The 18,309-nt window shown below is 43.8% G+C and overlaps 2 protein-coding genes across 2 annotated transcripts; both read left to right on the top strand.

The window, feature by feature from the left end:
* Positions 1-5,224: 5,224 nt before the first annotated feature.
* On the top strand, positions 5,225-9,481 carry vtcn1 (V-set domain containing T cell activation inhibitor 1). Its single transcript, XM_020105338.2, has 5 exons — positions 5,225-5,399; positions 5,811-5,875; positions 6,950-7,297; positions 7,586-7,834; positions 8,018-9,481. Exons 1-5 carry the CDS (start codon positions 5,368-5,370, stop codon positions 8,131-8,133), a joined length of 810 nt encoding a protein of 269 aa, XP_019960897.2. The 5' UTR covers positions 5,225-5,367; the 3' UTR covers positions 8,134-9,481.
* Positions 9,482-9,675: 194 nt separating this feature from the next.
* Positions 9,676-16,257, top strand: trim45 (tripartite motif containing 45). Its single transcript, XM_020105337.2, has 8 exons — positions 9,676-10,409; positions 11,163-11,451; positions 11,533-11,678; positions 12,024-12,340; positions 14,271-14,400; positions 14,508-14,622; positions 15,056-15,182; positions 15,390-16,257. The coding sequence occupies exons 1-8, from the start codon at positions 9,976-9,978 to the stop codon at positions 15,542-15,544; spliced, it is 1,713 nt and encodes a 570-aa protein (XP_019960896.2). The 5' UTR covers positions 9,676-9,975; the 3' UTR covers positions 15,545-16,257.
* The last annotated feature ends 2,052 nt before the right edge of the window (positions 16,258-18,309 follow it).

Below are 18,309 nucleotides of genomic sequence, written 5' to 3'. Positions count from 1 at the left end.
GTTTAAAACCTCCATTCATCAGAAGACGTTTGATGAAACTTACCTCGTACATGCACTTCTCTTGAGGACCACTGCACTGGTTTCTGCTCCAAATCTTCACCTGGCTGATCAGAGCACTGAGAGATATGGCACAAGGCATCTTGGTTTGCCTGTGAATAAAAGCAAGAAAGAAAAGTAAGAATAAAAATATATCACTAACAACTTGCCAAAAATTTAAATTCACATTTTAAATGAAATAAATCCAGGAACCATATCAGTTTGCAGGAGGTCTGGTCTGCAGCCGAGGTGAGGGCCAGCAGCAGCAGCGGCGGCAGCATCAAGGAGACGAAGGCAGCTCTGACGCTCATCGTGGAGTTTGGATTCTTGAGTGTTCGGTGCTTCACTGCGAAACCTTTTAAAGTAGGAATAAAGCAACGTCTGATTGTGGACACACCTCAGGAACAGAGGTGTTACAGATTGTTTTGTTTCCCTTTGTTGTTGGTTTAACTCCCCCAGATCACAATGTGAAAAAACCATGACGGGACATGGAACTCCCCTGATCAGTGATTGTGAAGTTGTGAAATTCAACATTTGTGAGAAGGATTTACTCAGCGTTACGGCTCCATGTGTTTCCAGAGCACCATGAATCACCATTTCTCTTGGAAACATGATGCATACGTCCAACAAGCCTGAGAAGTTCTATCTTAACTCCATTTTCCACATTATGTCCCTTATGCGAACATGCTCACTTAAAGGTCCAGTGTAAGTAAGATTCAGGTGAAAGGAACTATTGGCAGAAATTTAATGTAGAATAATCCTCATGATGTTTTCACTAGTTCGTTGGATCTAAATTGTATGAATTGTAGTTTTTTTTACCCCAGAAAAGGCCATTTGTATTTAAATACTTTATATTTACATGGAGGAGACCCTCTCTACGGAGGCCGCCATGTTTTTTACATTAGTCCAGACTGGACAAACTAAACACCTTTTGAGTTTTTGAGAATTAGAGGCTACCACTGGTTCTTTTTCATGTTTGGAAGGAGAGGGGGAGGTGAGGGGTGTTCAGCTGCAACATGACACTTCAACACTAGATATCACCAAATTCTACACACTGGACCTTTAAGGTGCAGACCTTCAAAAAGTTGGACATTCATGCACAAGTGCATCATCCAGCTGAACACCCCTCACCTCACCCTCTCCTTCAGAACATGAAAAAGAAACTGTGGTAGCTTCAGTCGTCATAAAAACTCAGGGTGTTTAGTCAGAATAAGACATAAGACAAAGGTCTTCTCTAATTATGTAAACTCATGACACCATGACCCAATTATAAACAGCAATAAAGGACATGGGACATGAGGTTTTTTTGTTCTCAGCCCGTTAATCTGTAACATGAAGCGTTTATGTCTCTTTCATCTTCTGTGATTGCATGGTCTTTAAATCACAATGTATTTTACAGTTTTAATGGATTTGAGCTCGTTGGTGCAGTGACGTACTTTATCCTTCCTGCGAATCATTCAGCTGCTGCACGTGTTCTCATTCGTTAAAAGTCTTTCTTTGAATTGAGTGTGAGGTTTCTGAGACACAGGTCAACATATTGTCCATTTTGTAGGAGGTACAACTTCTTACTAAAGATGCATCGGTGCGTACGGGGCAAACTGGTGACACATGACAGACCAGACGGCTGTGTAACACAATGCTGGGTGAGTGTTAACCGCTTATTGAGAAGGTTTCCTCTGCAAAGGTTCACAATCAGTCAAACACCATGTTCATAATTTCATGGTTCATAAGTGACGGGCACCAGAACACCAAACAATGATCGACTTTCTGGTCACATGCTCAGATCTGCAGTGGGATGGAATAGAGCCACACGAGACGCAACCCTGTGACTTCATCCTTCTTGGTTTTTTGTCTGAAACTGTATTGAAACACATTCTAGAAAGGAAACGAGGGCAGATGTTACTAAACGAACCAAAACCAATAGAATTAATAAGAAGTCACAGCCTTGACCAAATTCATTTTGAGCCTTGTTTGCCGACCTTGTGATAAACACGTGTGACGCTGCAGGATCAGACTCAGTCGTCCACACTCATCTGCAGAAAAAGAACCCGGCTTCATCATGACCACTGCGACGCTGCTGCTGGCTGCTGCTCTCATCGCAGCGGTCAGATCATTTTCAGCCCTTCCTGTTCCCTACCACGCCTTCTGCAACACGCTCTGGTAGGTGCAGCTCGTCAATCTGGGTTTCACTGAGGGTCTCATGTCTGCGTTGGAAAGCTGAATCACAGGAATAGTAAATGTTTTTAAACCACACTCTTATTCTAGGCTCTTTGCGTCACCTTGTGCTGACATTAAAACCAAACTGGTGCAACAGATTCAGGCCTTCAGCCCGCCGAGCGCCTGTGATGACTGTCACTACATGGTAAGATCCTAGAGTCTCTTTGGTGTTTGACTCCCTCGTGAAGGCTGACAAGTCGACAACTGTGAAGTCGACACCTTGACCTTGTTGTCTTGTTGCTCCAGCTTGTGTCGGCCTCCTCTCTAATGATCAAAGCCAACCACACCTCCGCAGACGGGCTTCAGGCCGAGAACATCACCTTCACCTTCAGTCCCACCATCCTGACCGGGGGCTGCCGCGTGTCGGTGAGTATTCACACACTTCTGCTCAGCGGCAAGCGGAGAAAACTCTGCAGAGACGCTGCAAACACCAGAGTCCAGAGTCTACGTAATATCAACATTTCATCTGTATATTGTCTACATTTGTATTTGTATATTCAAATGTATATTGTTTCTTAATTTAATTTAAAAAAGTAAGAGCATTTTGTACAGACCAACAAGAGCAAAGACTTTCTATTCTATTCTATTCTAGGATATTTCTATTACAACAGATTTCGTATTTCCAAGTATAAAATGGAGGAACCTTTAAGCTAATTCATCTTAAGTTTCTTTCTTTCTGTGGCTCTCAGCCTCAAGCGTATTACATACAGAAGATATGAATATTCAGGTCATCAATATAAAAGTTTAATTCAAGTGCTAAATAATCATCTAAAGCAAATGGGAGTTGAAGTTTTTCATCATGTATCAAACTGTCTTCAGCCACTGATTAACAGACTTTTACTTTATGTGTTAATTATTGAACATGTTTTGGAGTTTTCATAGTTTTCAGGTATGTACAACAATAGAATATTGACTCACTTACATAATGTCCTGTTGTTCTAATATTTGATGTAAGTGCAGCTTAGCAGCATATTTCAGAGCGCGCAGGCTTTCATGTGACGTGGGCTGACAATGCCGAGGCTCACACTTTCTTTTATTTATGCAAAATAAGATTCTGAAAATGTGTCACTGATTAAAATCAGTGGTGATTTCCGACAGAATAGTTTATTAATGAATGCACTTGTTGTTTCTTCCAGGCTAAGTCTGTTTCTCTCAGCTTCTCCAGCCTTCTCGACGGAGGCCTCAACTACTGCAACCTCCGCAACCTGCTGGCAGGTGAGTGCACCGGGAGCATTAAGTACAAAATACTATATTCAGTGAGTATTAGAAATACATAATTTCAATCCATCTGTGTTTGTGGCTGTTTTTGTAGCGAGCGGCCTGACGTCCGCCCCGGGTTTCATGCAGATGACCAATGAATGGGCGTGTCTGGGGTACGGACTCTCCATCTGTAAGGCCTGACGAGCTCAGACACTGAAAACACCTCTGGAGAAAATCTGCAGAACTTAATCCACATCTGTATTTCTCACCATGTCCAGTTCACTGTGGAATTCATTTTCTTTTCCCTCTAACATGTTTTATTTTCTGTCTCTATCAGTAAATATATATTTAGAGCTGGAGAGAAATACGTGAAAATTAATTGAGTGTAATTCATGTTTTAAATATTCTGTTTCCTTCATGTTATATAAACTGAAAGGAAAGAAGGTTTTTACTGTTAGTCAGTAGTGCCAGGGGATGTCCAGCAGGTGTCAGTGTTGCTGTGTGTGGGTTTCAGACTTCTTTAAAAATTATACAATAGTTTTTTGTGTGCAAATATAAATATATATTAAAAAAAGTTTGTTTACCATTGGTGTCATCATAAATCATAAAATATTTAAAGAAAGACATGAAAATGTGACCAATTAAGGAGTGAGGCAAGAAATCTCTTTTTCAAGATTGTCTGAATTTCCAAATATTCCCTTTAAGTCGTGTGCAGTTCAAGGAGGAAAGATTTACTACTTTACAGACGACATTGAACGATAGAGACAAAACCCATAAACACTGTATTAACGGCTGCACTGTAGGTTTGTCAACTTTAACTTCTTCAAACAGAAAAAAGATGTGGTTTCTGTGTACAAGTACTGAAACAAGGAGATAATGTTGGCATAGTGGTTTACTTTTGGTGCTGGTGCGACATCTAGTGGCAGTGAATATCAATATAAATCTATTCTGTGGCCACATTTTGACTTTTGATATTTTGTCCAGCGCCATCTTGGACGAATCTACGGAGCTCAACGCTCGGAAAATTAAGAAAACAAACGCAAATACAGAAACTTGCTGCAACTTGCGCCTGACACTCAAGATCACCAGTGGAGTCGCCCCCTGTTGGCCATTCAAGAGAATACAGGTGTCAGGTACTCCCACTTTGGCTTCACTCTCTGGACCCGGAGTCTACGTCCATTTTCATAAATCGTCTGTGTGCTGTTTATTTGACGAAAGCGTAATCTATGAATCAGCAGTAACGGTGAATGGCCAGCAGGTGTCAGTGTCACATGTAGCAGTTTCTCATGGTTTAATCAAACAGTAATAATCTATGTTTATAATCTCTACGTAAAAAAAATGCTGAGTAGCGATTGTTTGAACAGAAATATTCCTTTAACATGTTTCAGGTTCAGATCTACTTTGTATGGAAAAAAGAATAATGGTTTTTGAATTCATGCTTTGTGAACTATGAACCATGTTGCCATGGTGACCTTGAGTAACTTGTCGGAGTACTTTGTCTTTATATACATGTATGATGATCACCCGAACAAAATGCCCGCACTTTACCTGAACTTAATGAGTTTACAAATTAACATCAAAGTTACACTCTTCACGTTATATCATACAGTTCGTCATCCAGGGAATAAACATGCAGCTGAATACGAGAAGCTTTGTCAGGTAAATTAGCCTGCGCCCGTAATTTGATAAGAAAATGAGTTACTGTGACGATATGTCAACAGATATGAGGCCTACGCCTTAAAGGTAATATTTGCTCATGGTGTTGTGCTTCTAGTGCTGAGAGAGCGAGAGGCCGTACACCAGGAGCCGCAGACTGAGGACGTCGGATCTGTTCAGAGATGAGAGGATATTAAGCAGGAATGGATTGACTGGAACTTTAACTTCATCGTTTGTCGAGAGGTTCTGTCGGCAGCCATGAGCGTCCTGGGGAGGATCATCTTTTACAGGTGCGGTCAGGAGGTCAGGGGGGTGACTTCAGGGGTCTGAAGAGGTTCAATTTAGTCAAGTGCAAAACAGTTGTTTCAGGAATCATGGAGCTTCTTGTTACACGAGATGTAGCCGATCAACCAAAGGAGCGTTTCCTTTCTTAACTTCTAAGATAAGAATAATAGTGATAATGATAATACAGCTAATGAGAAATTCAATGTATGTGGCACTTTTAAAGCTTAAGCACCAAATATTTTCCAAGTAAAAAACCAAAATCAGAAACCTATGAAAGCCGCCTTGTAGGATGTTCAAGTCTTTGGTACATGAAAGTGTAAGATGAAGAAATGTTTCGCAGCACTCACAGCCGGAGATGTTGTCTTTCACTGAAACTCTCCCTCAGTCAGTTTCCTTTCTGTGTTCTCTTTGTGCAGCATGTTAGCCCTCATCGTCGCCTTCGCGGCCATCATCATCATCATCCTCTGCTTTGCCTTCTCAGGTAAGAACCATGTGTTTTCTGTTGTCGTGGGTGTTGCCCCGTCAGGCCTGAGGGGAAACCTCAGTGTGCTCAGCACTTAGCTGTTCTCTGTTTGTCTGCACTGAAGTACTGCTGGTTATAATGAAACCTGCCCAGAGTGTGTGTGTGTGTAGCTTCACGAGTCGTGTTCTCTGGATGTTTCAAAGTGGAGTTGAACTTCTTTGGTCTTTTTGTGAACGTAGATGTGACAGTTTTGACCTCATGAACTTTTTCAGGTAAAATTAAAGGGGGGAAGTTGGACGCAGAAGGTTATCTGAGGTCATGTTATGGTTTGATAATTAAGGTGAGAGGGTAAAAGGTTGGAGATGATTACACACGTTTAGACAATTCACATCTGTGTGAGAGGTTTTCTGACTTTTGTGTTGAGGATAAGATAAGACTTAATTAATCCTGAAGTCAATCCTTGTGTCAGCTTGCTTTTAGATTACAGTAACGGTATAATATCTATTATAACACATAAATAATAATAGAATACATTGAATGAAAACAATAAAGAATTAAGTATGTACCGTACACTAGATAAAAACATAAAGTGTATACTGAGTGATGCAAATCCACTGCGTTGTATTAAATATCAATAGAAATGAGATTAATGATAAAATGAACGATAACGTGTGAAACAGTTCATCCTCCTCCTGGTTTCAATAAAATGGGTTTAGATTTTCTCGTGTAAACTTGCCAACAAACAAAGAGTAATAACGTAATAATGTAAAAAGAGGATCATGTGTCACTTGATTAGCCAGAATCTGAATCTTCGTGTTATTTCTGACTGAAATAAACCAAAGAAAACATTTTTGCATTGAGGAAGTTGTCCCTCTCACATTGGAATGACTTTCAGAACATTAAGATTCTTCAATAAGCTCCATAGGAACAATTAACGGGACCAGAAACAGAACCTTCAGGTCATTTTTCTTAAATTTGCTTCAGGAACAAAAATCACTTTTCATTAAATGTGACTTAAATCTGTCAAGGCCTCAACTCTGTGTTTTTATTTTCTCTCACAAACCTGCACGTGTCCGTCTCCTCGTCCCACAGATTCCACGTCTGCCGTACTGAGCAGTAACGCGGCGCCCATCGCAAACCTGGGCCATGACCTGCTCCTCAGCTGCTACCTTCTCAAGCAGACTGTCACAAGCGTGTCGGTCACCTGGGAGAAGAAGGGCCTGAGCGGAGTGGTTTACAATTACAAGAACGGAGCTGCCAACCTGCAGGACCAGAGCTCACAGTTCAAGGGGAGAACTCAGCTGTTCCCTGAAGCTTTGGCTACAGGGAACGCTTCCCTGCTGATCAGGAAGGTGAGGAAAGGCGACGAGGGCGAGTACACGTGCAGCATCAGCTCCCCTGAGAAAGGAGGCACAGTCAACATTCATCTCAGGACAGCAGGTGCAACGACTCGTCTTTCCAGTCCCTTCGAATGTTTGCTTTGGAAATTAAAATACTGTTGACACTATTTAACATTTCTAGGTCATGTATAAACATTTAATAAGTGTGTTTCAACACCTTTAACGCATCATACGGATGTGCGTCCCCTCAGATGTAAAATAGCAAATATGGGCCTTTTTGGCAAATATGTGACGCTCTAGGCGATGTGGGATGTGGACATTATCTGGGCCACAACAGCTATGTGGGGATCAGACTATTACCTGAATGTGTATGGTTTTGTGATTTCAGCCTATACAGCCCCCACATTCACACTTTCCGACAGCGTGCTGACGGCTCAGGCCGGCAGGTGGTTCCCTAAACCTAACGTGACGTGGTTGAGCGTGGACGATGAAGTCCTGGAGGGAGTGACCAACTTCTCACAGAGCCCCAACAAGATATACAGCGTCACGAGCAAGGTGCCAGTTAACATGGACGACTCCTTCATCTGCAGGATTGAAAACGACCTGGTGATCTCTGTCTCTACAGCAACGGTGACAGGTGATACTTTATCTTTATGATATATTTTCACCCCTGTTAGTTTGCAGAACTCCACAAAAATTAAATCATACATCATACAACAATGCAACAGTTCAAATATATAAGGAGTTCTTTCATTAACGCATAAATTCCAAATCCAAACAAAACTGAGATAAAAGATGGTTCTCCTTTCATATTTTCCAGGTTCGAGTGTATCAGAGGACTCGTACTTCACCTTCAGTGCTGCTTCATCCCTGCTGGCGTCAGTTCCTCCGAGTATCACGACCACAGGCGTCCTCTGCATCTATTACCTGACATAAGTACGCACATGCAAACGTACAGGTGGTGACAAATTGAAGGAAAAGCAAAAGTCAGTGTTGGTTTTAAACCGGCTGTGGAGATGCTGGCTGCAGTTTTCTTTCTGTGTAAGTGACAGAACTTGAAGTAAAGAGCCGCTCACATGTTTTTTCAAAGTTCTGTGGCGCTCGGCTCACCATGCACAACGTCACTTACTTCGATGAGTCCCAGTCGCTGCTGCTGCAGAGCGCTGGTCGCCTGTTCATGCAAAGTTTATTAATATTGAACGTCTCACGAGTCGGAATCGCACCAAATTCAACACTGCACTTAGTTGGTCCCTTCACAACAAACATGACGAGTGTGAAGCTGATGAGATGAACGCTTGGTGAGATGTGTGAGTCACGTACAGACAGAGAGTAGATCGATTTTTATATCAAGGTGTGTTGTGGCGACACCTGGTGGCTCAACACCTCACTTACTTACTTACTTGCTTACTTCCTGTTGGGTTTTCCTTTAATTTGTCACGTGTCTGAACATAAATATTAAATATGCCCTCAAACATCCAGACCTGGGTGTATATCGGACACACTCTGTATATCTGTGTGTGCAGAAGAACCTGGAAACTCCAGGGTGAATGCTTAAAGCTGAAATCATTTGCAAAGCGAATTAAAATTTAATGAAAAGATTAATAAAAGATTAAAAATGATGAAAGATTTATTTGTGGAAGCTGAAAATCTCAAGGAAATTGGACTCAAGTAAAACGGCTGAAGCGGCTTTAAGTTTCTGATCAAACAGCTGATGCGCAGATTTAAAACTTGGGAGCTGGAAAGCTGGAAGACGACGTTGAAGAAAATGCAGAGACGGATGGAAAAAGACGGAATGTGGAAGCTGAGAGCTGGAGGATTTTACTGAGATGAGACTGAAAACGACTGAAATGTAGAACAAAAACTGGGACGGTGAAAAACTGAAGCAACGGTTAAAGTTAATACATTTAAATTTAAAAATAGAATCAGAACTCGGAGGCTGCGAGATGAAAGATGACGACAGCGGATGGAAAACAGAAGAAATGTAAAAGCTTAAAGTTTGAAGAAACTGATGAGGGAATAATGAAAACGTTCATGAAAGACTGACTTCATTATTAAATCATTTAGTATTATTATGATTATTATATTTGTTGTTCACCACCTTTTGCTTCCTGGTATCGCTGATTTTTCATTTTTGCAGACGGGGCACAATCAGGGATTTATGTGTTTGAAACACTGGAACACTGGAAATGTTAAATCTTGAAATATTGTAAAAGCAGCAGGAACTGTAAATGTGTTCAGAGGCTGGGATCACAACGTTTTCACCAATAAACACAGTTTATTCCTCTGATGTGTGTAAGACTCCATGTTCATCGAGTGTCTCTTTTCTTATGGAAGACGTGTTTGTCCTTCCTGCCGGTAGAGGGGGTCAGTCGGGGTCCCACGCTGCTGCACAGGGTCCTGCAGGGTCTTTGAACCGCCCCTGAGAGGTTTCCTATTGGTCTGGAGGAGGAGGAGGTGTCATGTGTCCCACGGGACCCTGAACGCAGCACAGCAAACTTCTGCTGGAGACACTTTGAAACTTTTCACCGAAACTTTGAGAAACTTTGAGAAACTTTGAGAAGTCTACACATCAAGCTGATGTGTGTAGAGGAGGGTTGTGTATCTTGTTGTGTGTCAGTCGTCTGTTGTGTGTCAGTCGTCTGTTGTGTGTCAGTAGTCTGTTGTGTGTCAGTAGTCTAGTCTGTTGTGTGTCTTGTTGTGTGTCAGTAGTCTAGTCTGTTGTGTGTCAGTAGTCTAGTCTGTTGAGTGTCAGTAGTCTAGTCAGTTGTGTGTCTCACCATGTCCGGGTGTAGACAGACAGAGAACCAGGATCATGGAGGACCCGGACAGTCGACGGGTCCTCGGGCAGTGTGCACCGTGTGTGATCGTCTGTACCGGGACCCGAAGCTGCTGCCGTGTCTCCACACCTTCTGCTCGGACTGTATCGGGCAGCTGGAGCCTTTCTCCCGGGCTCTCTCCTCTCTCAGCCCGGGGCAGGAGGAGGACCGAGCCGCCGTCACGGTGCTCTGCCCGGACTGTGACTCCGAGGTGGACCTGCCTCCCTCCGGACCCTCCGGCCTGAGCACCGACCACCTGGCGCTGGACGCCGTGTTCCTGGAGACTCTGGTGACGGACCGGCCGCTGAGCTGCGACCTGTGCGGGGAGGGAGGCTCCGAGAGCCGCTGTGAGGTCTGCTGCGTTAACCTGTGTGAGTTCTGCTGCCAGGCCCACAGGTACTGTCTGCTATACAATATAATATTCTATATTTATCTATTATATTATATTCTACTCTATTTTATTATGTTGTATTCTGTTCTAATGTCAGGCCCACAGGTACTGTCTGTTATACAATATAATATTCTATATTTATCTATTCTATTATATTCTATTATGTTCTAATGTCAGGCCCACAGGTACTGTCTGCTTTACAACATTATTTATCTATTCTATTATATTCTACTCTATTATATTATGTTTTATTCTGTTCTAATGTCAGACCCACAGGTACTGTCTGCTATACAATATAATATTCTATATTTATCTATTCTATTCTATTATATTTTATTATGTTTTAGTATCAGGCCCACAGGTACTGTCTGTTATACAATATAATATTCTATATTTATCTATTCTATTATATTCTATTATACTCTACTCTATTTTATTATGTTGTATTATGTTCTGCTGCCAGGCCCACAGGTACTGTCTATAAAACTTTATCCTATTCTACTCTATCATATTCTATTCTGCTCTACTATTAGAATAGATATAGTTCTATTCTATATTGAACTGTTCTACTCTATTCTGTTCTATATGAAACAGCACAAACAACATTTTGTTCAAATGAAGCATACATCATACATCACTGTTTATTTTTCACTGTATTTAATTTCACATTTCCTAAGATGTTGTTATCAAAGAAATTGAATTCAGGTTCGATATTTCCCAGTTTAACCATGAACTTTATTTTAATCTCTCACCTGCAGGCGTCAGAAGAGAACAGCGTCTCACTCCGTTCAGTGTCTGGAGGAGCTCAAGTCTCGCGGTCGTCTCTGCCGCCCCGTCCTCTGCCCCCTCCACCCCGGCCAGGAGCTGCGGCTCTTCTGTCAGCCCTGCGACCTGCCTGTCTGCCTGGACTGTGCCGCCACGCTGCATCGCGACCACCGCTGCTGCCCCACGCATGATGTCATTCATCGCCATGGAGACCGCATCCGAGAGCTGGTCGCCGGGCAACTGCGACCTCTCCTGGAGCGTCTGGACCAGTCACTGCAGAAGGTGAATTTTCCCACTGCGACCAAAGTTAGTCTTCAAAACATCCTCAAGAGGTTCCTATCATATTTTCTCCCTCTCCTACAGGTGGAGGTTTCCCAGGAGGCTTTGCAGGCACGGGTGGAGGCGACAGCCAATGAGGTGAGGGCGTTTGCACGAGGCTACGCCAGCGCTGTGGAAGCTCACTGCCTGTCTCTGCTGCATCGTCTGGAGGAGCTCCGAGTCCAACGCAGGTGACAACCAAACACGTGCAATCGAAAACTTTGTTCATCGAGCAAAAACATCAAGTTAACTTAAGATTAAACTCTCGACAAGGACAAGCCGAACGTTCACTGTGTGATTTTACTCAAAGTCCGACTCAAACTGTACGAGTAAAGAGTCTGAGATTGAAACCGAAGCTCAGGATTTATGTGCTGAATCAATTCAGAATCAAACGGGAGTCAGCAGATAGAGTCTGTGACGACTGAAGAGTGTGAGATGTGGTTGTTTTCTTGTTTCTGAGGTAAAAAAAAAGATTATAACAATTTGACACCACTGCCTCCTCTCGCTCTGAGTTTGTTTGTGTGTTTGTGCGACAGGAACCAGCTCCACCTGCAGAGAGCTCAGCTGAAGCAGACGCTGCTGGACGTCCGAGGCGGCGTAGAGTTTGCGGAGAGACTGCTGGGCTCCGGCTCTGACGCCGAGATCCTGAGCGCCAAGGGAGTGACCCTGAGGAGACTGATCAGTCTGGCGGAGAGCAGCTACGACCCGCACCCGGCAACCGTCGCCCCAGACGACGGCAGCAGCATCTGCTTCGTGCCCGGGGAGCCGGCGGGGGAGGTGGAGGGCTACCCGGTGGTCGGGGTCATCAGCGCCAAGACAGTGGACCTCAGCAAGTGCACCATTGAAGGGGAAGGTGTGTGTGTGTGTGTGTGTGTGTGTGTGTGTGTGTGTGTGTGTGTGTGTGTGTGTGTGTGTGTGTGTGTGTGTGTGTGTGTGTGTGTTTTAGAGTTGAGGGGGGAGGAGTTGGGGAGTGGATGACTGACTCTGGAGCAGATGTCGTTATCTTCCCGGGTGTTTTGGCTCAAAGACAGAAATTCTTTTGGGACTAAAGGAATGTTGAGGGGACTCAACAAGCCTGAGGGCCGAGCGGGGTGGGGGGGGGGGGGTGTTTACACACAACAAAACACACACAGACACAGACACACACACAGACACAGACACACACACAGACACAGACACACACACACACAGAGTAAATGAGAGAGAGGAAGTAGAATCCAGAAGTGACTTTGCAGGTGGCTACAGGACATTTTCACGCCACATGAATTATTTCTTTAAAAAAAGAAAAAAAAAAAACTTTACCTGGATTGAAGGTGAAATTCAAAAGTCAAACTGTTGCTCCAGCATTTGTTCTTGTAGAAGAGCTGTCAGTGAAGCCACCCAGGCCACACGCAGCTGATTCACACACAAAGACATTAACTACAGGAGGAAGATAATTCATTATAGCACTCAATTATAAAACTAGGACACACGTGTAGTTACCACAGTTTCACAGTTACTGCTTTATTTAGTTTTACATACAATAATAAATATCTTTGATTGGATTGAACAAACCATTTTTTTTAAATATTTTTTTTTAATCATTTTTGAGAATTGGACATTAAGACAAAAATAATTAGATAATTTGAAGGGGAGTCAAACAGAGCATTCATCCCTTCATTTCATTTCACTATTGACTTTTGAACTTGTGTTTCTCAAGTCTTGAATCCGCAGCGTCACTGCATCTGCTGAAGCATCTGTATCTCCCTTTAATTTGTTTGCTCCGTTCAAGCAAACTTTCTCACCAGCTGCGTCTGGCTTCATTTCCGGGGGGGTGGGGGGGCGGGTCAGGGTCAGATCTGTGCAGTATGTTGACGATCAGAGAGAAATCACAGAGGCTTACTGACGATTATCCCCTCGCTGCGCGCTGAGAGGGTTTGAAGTGGTGGATTTGGACGACGAGGCCGAGGCTCACAGGTGAACCGCGGTCCGGGACAGCTGGCTCTGTAATGGCGACAGCTGCTGGTGCTCGGGCTCAGGAAGCGCACAGACATGAATTCGCAGATAGTTCACACCCATTAGCAGCGGCGGTGGCGGTATGTCACAGTGTTTCTAATGGTAGCACGTTAGCGGTGGCATATGGTCACAACTGCCGTGTTTAAATCCTGTGTTCTAAATAAATGTTCAGAAAAGAAATCATCATCTAGAAAGTGATGAAACTAGAAATAATGAGGTCACTGTGACCTTTGACCATGATTCTCTCAAGGCGTTCTTAAGATAGAGATTTGTGAGATCACAGTGACCTTGACCTTTGACCCCCAACCACCAAATTGTAATCAGTTCATCTGTGAGTCTGAGTGAACGTTTGTACCGGATTTAAAGGATTTCTCTGAAAACGTTTTTGAGATATCGTGTTCACAACCATGGGGCCGACGACCACAACGCCTCCACCTGTCCTTAGGTGTTTTTCTGAAAAGTGAAAGATGAGCTGGTGTCTTTCCTCTCGTGTTTTCATGAGTCTGAAGTTATGTGTCATGGTAGAGTGTCTTACTGATGAAGACATGTTTTTGTAGTTTTGTGTAGAACGTGACAGCAGCCGTGTTTCATCACTCATCCTCGCCGCTGCTGTTCCTGGTGATAAATCTCTGCTGTCGTGTGTCGAGCCTTCACGGACGAGAGGAGGTTTTTATTTTTGGATTGAGACGTTCAGCAGTCACTCAGCTGTTCGGCCATGCGGTGCATTCTTTCACTCTCTTTCTCGTGGATCCGTGTGACCTCTCGCCTTTGACCCCTCGTGTTCGCAGGTCTGCAGCGAGGCGAGGAGGGCGAGCGGGGTCACTTCACGCTGGTGTGCCGAGACTCCGCCGGGGAGCAGGTGGCACGAGGCGGAGAGCACGTGCTGGTCAGCGTCGTCCACAAGGAGAAGAAAGACTGGTGAGCGCTTTGTCGTAACGTCCAGGTTCAACGGGAAAAACCTGAAGGATTGAAAATCACACGAAGGTGAAGAGTTTGTTTAGTAATAACTTGTTTGTTCGTTTCAGCTCCGTGGAGACGACAGTGGTCGACAACAGCGACGGATCGTACAGCGTTTCGTTCACACCTGAAGAGAAGGGAACTTACTCGGTGTGGGTTTGTGTCCGAGCTCAACACGTCAAGGTAAAAATATCAACTCAATACCTTGTCAAAATAAAACACGAGGGGATTAATCCGTGACCCTTTTGATTTTGATTTTCTTAAAACACTTTGCTTCTTAAAATGGTTTTAATCTGAAGCTCAGTACTGTTCATCATCCTGTCGACGTGACAGCTCTGAAAGGTCAAGTCCAAAAAAATCCATATCGCCCCCTGGTGGCTGGCTGCAGTATAGGTCATAAACCCGGCCTCCTCCATGTTAAGAGATGGGACGTGGACCAAACCACAAAGTCAAAGAACACGTTGAATAAAATGTTTTTTTTATTTTTAACTAGTTATTTTCTTGATGAACTGTTTCAAGTTATTTGATGCTATAGAAACAGGGTGATGATTGACAGCTGACAATCATGACTGCTGCTCATACGGCCGCTGACTGACTCCCTCCTCTCCTTGTGCAGGGTTCACCGTTTGTTCTGAACGTGCGGAGGAAGATTTGGCGACACAGCGGGACGTTCCACTGCTGCTGCTTCTGCTCCAGCGGAGGAGCCAAGGAGGCTCGATGTGGCTGCCCAGGAACCATGCCAGGTACACGGAGGACATCCTGCTCGGAGGGAGACTGACTGAGGCTTGATATTTTACAGTCGAACCTCAAATTTTATTTTAAGTAACTATAAATAAAGAGAAAACTCAAATACATAGAACTTGAACATAAATGCACATCTCCTGTAAACGCTGTCAAGCAGATGAAATCCCTCAGGCTCCAGTTTCTGATCTTCTGTCCTGATCTTGCAGGAGGATTCAAAGGCTGCGGACACGGTCATAAGGGACACCCCGGGAAGCCTCACTGGTCGTGCTGCGGCAGCACCGCCGAGCAGTCCGAGTGTTTGCCTCCGAGCGTGCTGGCTGCGGCTTCTCCCCGCGGCCACCTGCGAACCGTGGAGCTCTGAGGTGACGCGGAGGCGAGGCCTGTCGAGATGATGCAAGCTAACGGAGGGTGGCGGCAACGGAAAGGTCAGAGTGGCAGGGGGGGGGGGGGGGACGTGCGAGCGAGGTACCTGGTGTGAATCTTGAGTGGGTTTGAAAAGAAAGTGATGTTTCAAAGATACAGTGACTGAGGCAGAACGTCCAGGTCTGTGTCTTTGACCTCCGTCCTGATCTGGTGTCACAGACTAAAGTGAAGCGTTTGGATTGTTGACCCTTATTAATATGAACTATCTTATCTGGAGACACTGAGCTGGAAGAGTCGGTTTCCTCTCCAGCACTGACCATGAACACAAACCTCCCACAGCCACTTAATGCCTTCTCTGTATCGTTTGAATCTGTATCTGTAGTGTGAGTACAAATACAGTAGATATATTTATATATATATATAGTATATGTAGTTTTTCTTTCTCGTAGAAGATGAATAGTGAAGTAGATTTTTACCTTAAACATGAAGATGAACCTCTTTGGTTTGTGGTCCATGATCTTGGACGATAACAGGGAACGTCTCTAACACTGTGACTTTGTTGCTGCTGTTCACATTTTTTTAATATTTCCATTTCGCACTGACGGTAAATTCATTAATGTTTAAAACACTTGAGCCCTTTTCAGGTTTTGTCAGTTTATTCTCTGGATATTTGTACCTGTACAATGAAATAAACATTTTTCACTTTTGAAATTCTGCTTCGTCCCTTGACAGAACCAAACTAATACGGAAAAAACATAAAGGAGCGTATAAATCAAAATTAACAAAAGTGAGATGTTATAATTCTGCAGTATAATCGTGTTTAAGGCACCATGTTATTGAAGTCTGCCTCTCGTCAGAGGTGATGGAACTTCACGAAGTTTTTTTTTGGGAAACATTTTCTGCACATTTTCACACCTCAGTGACACCGACACAGTTCATTGAGCTTGAGATGCCCTCTCTGAACCAGCAGGTGGCGTGAGAGAGCTGTTTTTCTCTCTGCTCCTCCAGACGTAATGATTTGGTCCCTCAGCTTGTGACACAAAGTTCTTTGAGCTTGTCTTTTACAAATCATTCCTAATCAGCGTTCTCACAAGTCGTCTGCAGCGACGCTCCTGATAGTTTCTGTATCAACGATGGAAAAAAAAAAAAAAAAACGTCTTAAGCGCTTTGAGATTGACTCCGTGAAAGTTTGATGACCGATGACCTGTTCCCCTGGAAACCCATCACACATCTCATCAGCGGTGTCAGAGGTGTCACTCCTTCATCAAACACAGAAACAGCTCAGTCACTGCAAATTGGAAACGAGCGATTAACTGATTCAAGTGGAGGTCGAAGCCTGAAGGAGACGGTTTACAGCCGGAAACTGGAGGTCACCGGGACACACACACACACACACACACACACACACACACACACACACACACACGGACACACTTCTATTAGGTGACGGCAAAAGATGATGAAGTTTTTGAGACCCATACCTTTATTATTGATTTCTCACTTTCTTTACTTTCAATGGACTTGTTGCTCTTGTTTTCCCCCCCACACACACACACACACACACACACACACACACACACACACACACACACACACACACACACACACTGAGTTGAACAATGACAGTGCACTCCTGTGAACCCCAGAGAGACGAACTGACGCCAGATCTCATAAACCTCCTTCACCCGCCATTGAGCTCTGGAGTAATGTAGCTTGTAATTGAGAGATCATGATACAATATTGTCTCAGACACGACACTCGTCTTTTCTTGTCTTTAATCTTTTATCTTTGGTGCTTTTTATATTCCCGTGGTTTGCCAGGTTGACGGACACGTAGAAGTTAGATTTAACTGTGTGGGTTTTTTGGGGATGTGTTGTACTTTAGATACTCCCCATGTGGAATCACTACTAACTCTGTTGTTTACTTTATTTATTCAGTTTTCGTCTCCTGCAAATAAACAGCCTCCTTTTAAAGCAGAAGCTAAGACGGACCACATGGGACAGAGACAAGGGACACAAAAGAGACAGAGAAGATACAGAAAAACTAATATAGATTGAAGTGAGAACAATTTAAAAAGCCCCAAACTCTTGACCCTGAAACATCCACAAGTCCAGAGTCTCCTCCCTGAGGTCAGAGGTCACTGTCGCTCTTACATGCAGGAGGCTCAGAGTTTATTATTCCCTGTGTGTCCACAGCACAATTTTAAAATCAACTGTTGTCAGATGGGATTATGTTTGATTGTTGTCTTTATTTTTATTATCTGTTATTTTCATTTGCTGGAAAAAAGGTGAACTGAGCCTCGTTAGACATCACACTCATTTTAGGCCGAGGTCATTATTCACCGGTGTAATTACCCACTCGCTATAAAGCCGATAAAGACGAATTAGCTTTAAAACTGGGACCAACGCACACCAGGTATAAAAGAGTTAGAGACGTAAAGGTCTGATGACGGAGCTGCACGTCACCCACACACAGCATCATATCGCCTCAGTGTTGTGACAGCAGCCGACATCCTCGCTCTGAGAGACACTTAATCTCACGGTTGCAAGAGAGAGTCACCTGCTTCCATCATCGTCACGGGAACACACACACACACACACACACACACACACACACACACACACACACACACACACACACGCATTGAAGGTCACCTGAAATTCACTCGGGCTCCAGCGTTAGGAACACACACTGTCACAGTAACTCCCGTCTCAGGATCCCTGTGTTGAGTTGTGAATAATTCATCTTTATTTTTTAAAATTA

Source organism: Paralichthys olivaceus, chromosome 10, assembly GCF_024713975.1.
Source record: "Paralichthys olivaceus isolate ysfri-2021 chromosome 10, ASM2471397v2, whole genome shotgun sequence".
Lineage (NCBI taxonomy): Eukaryota > Metazoa > Chordata > Actinopteri > Pleuronectiformes > Paralichthyidae > Paralichthys > Paralichthys olivaceus.
Note: the sequence above shows the minus strand (reverse complement) of the source record. Positions and strands in the feature narration are given on the sequence as shown.

Excerpts from the sequence above, each read along its gene's own strand:
- trim45 (XM_020105337.2), top strand. The coding sequence starts at position 9,976 with ATGTCCGGGTGTAGACAGACAGAGAACCAGGATCATGGAGGACCCGGA. Across the intron at positions 11,679-12,023 it reads GAGCTCCGAGTCCAACGCAG|GAACCAGCTCCACCTGCAGA; the intron begins GTGACAACCAAA and ends TTTGTGCGACAG. Across the intron at positions 15,183-15,389 it reads CTGCCCAGGAACCATGCCAG|GAGGATTCAAAGGCTGCGGA; the intron begins GTACACGGAGGA and ends CTGATCTTGCAG.
- vtcn1 (XM_020105338.2), top strand. The coding sequence starts at position 5,368 with ATGAGCGTCCTGGGGAGGATCATCTTTTACAG. Across the intron at positions 5,876-6,949 it reads CCTCTGCTTTGCCTTCTCAG|ATTCCACGTCTGCCGTACTG; the intron begins GTAAGAACCATG and ends CTCGTCCCACAG. Across the intron at positions 7,298-7,585 it reads CATTCATCTCAGGACAGCAG|CCTATACAGCCCCCACATTC; the intron begins GTGCAACGACTC and ends TTGTGATTTCAG.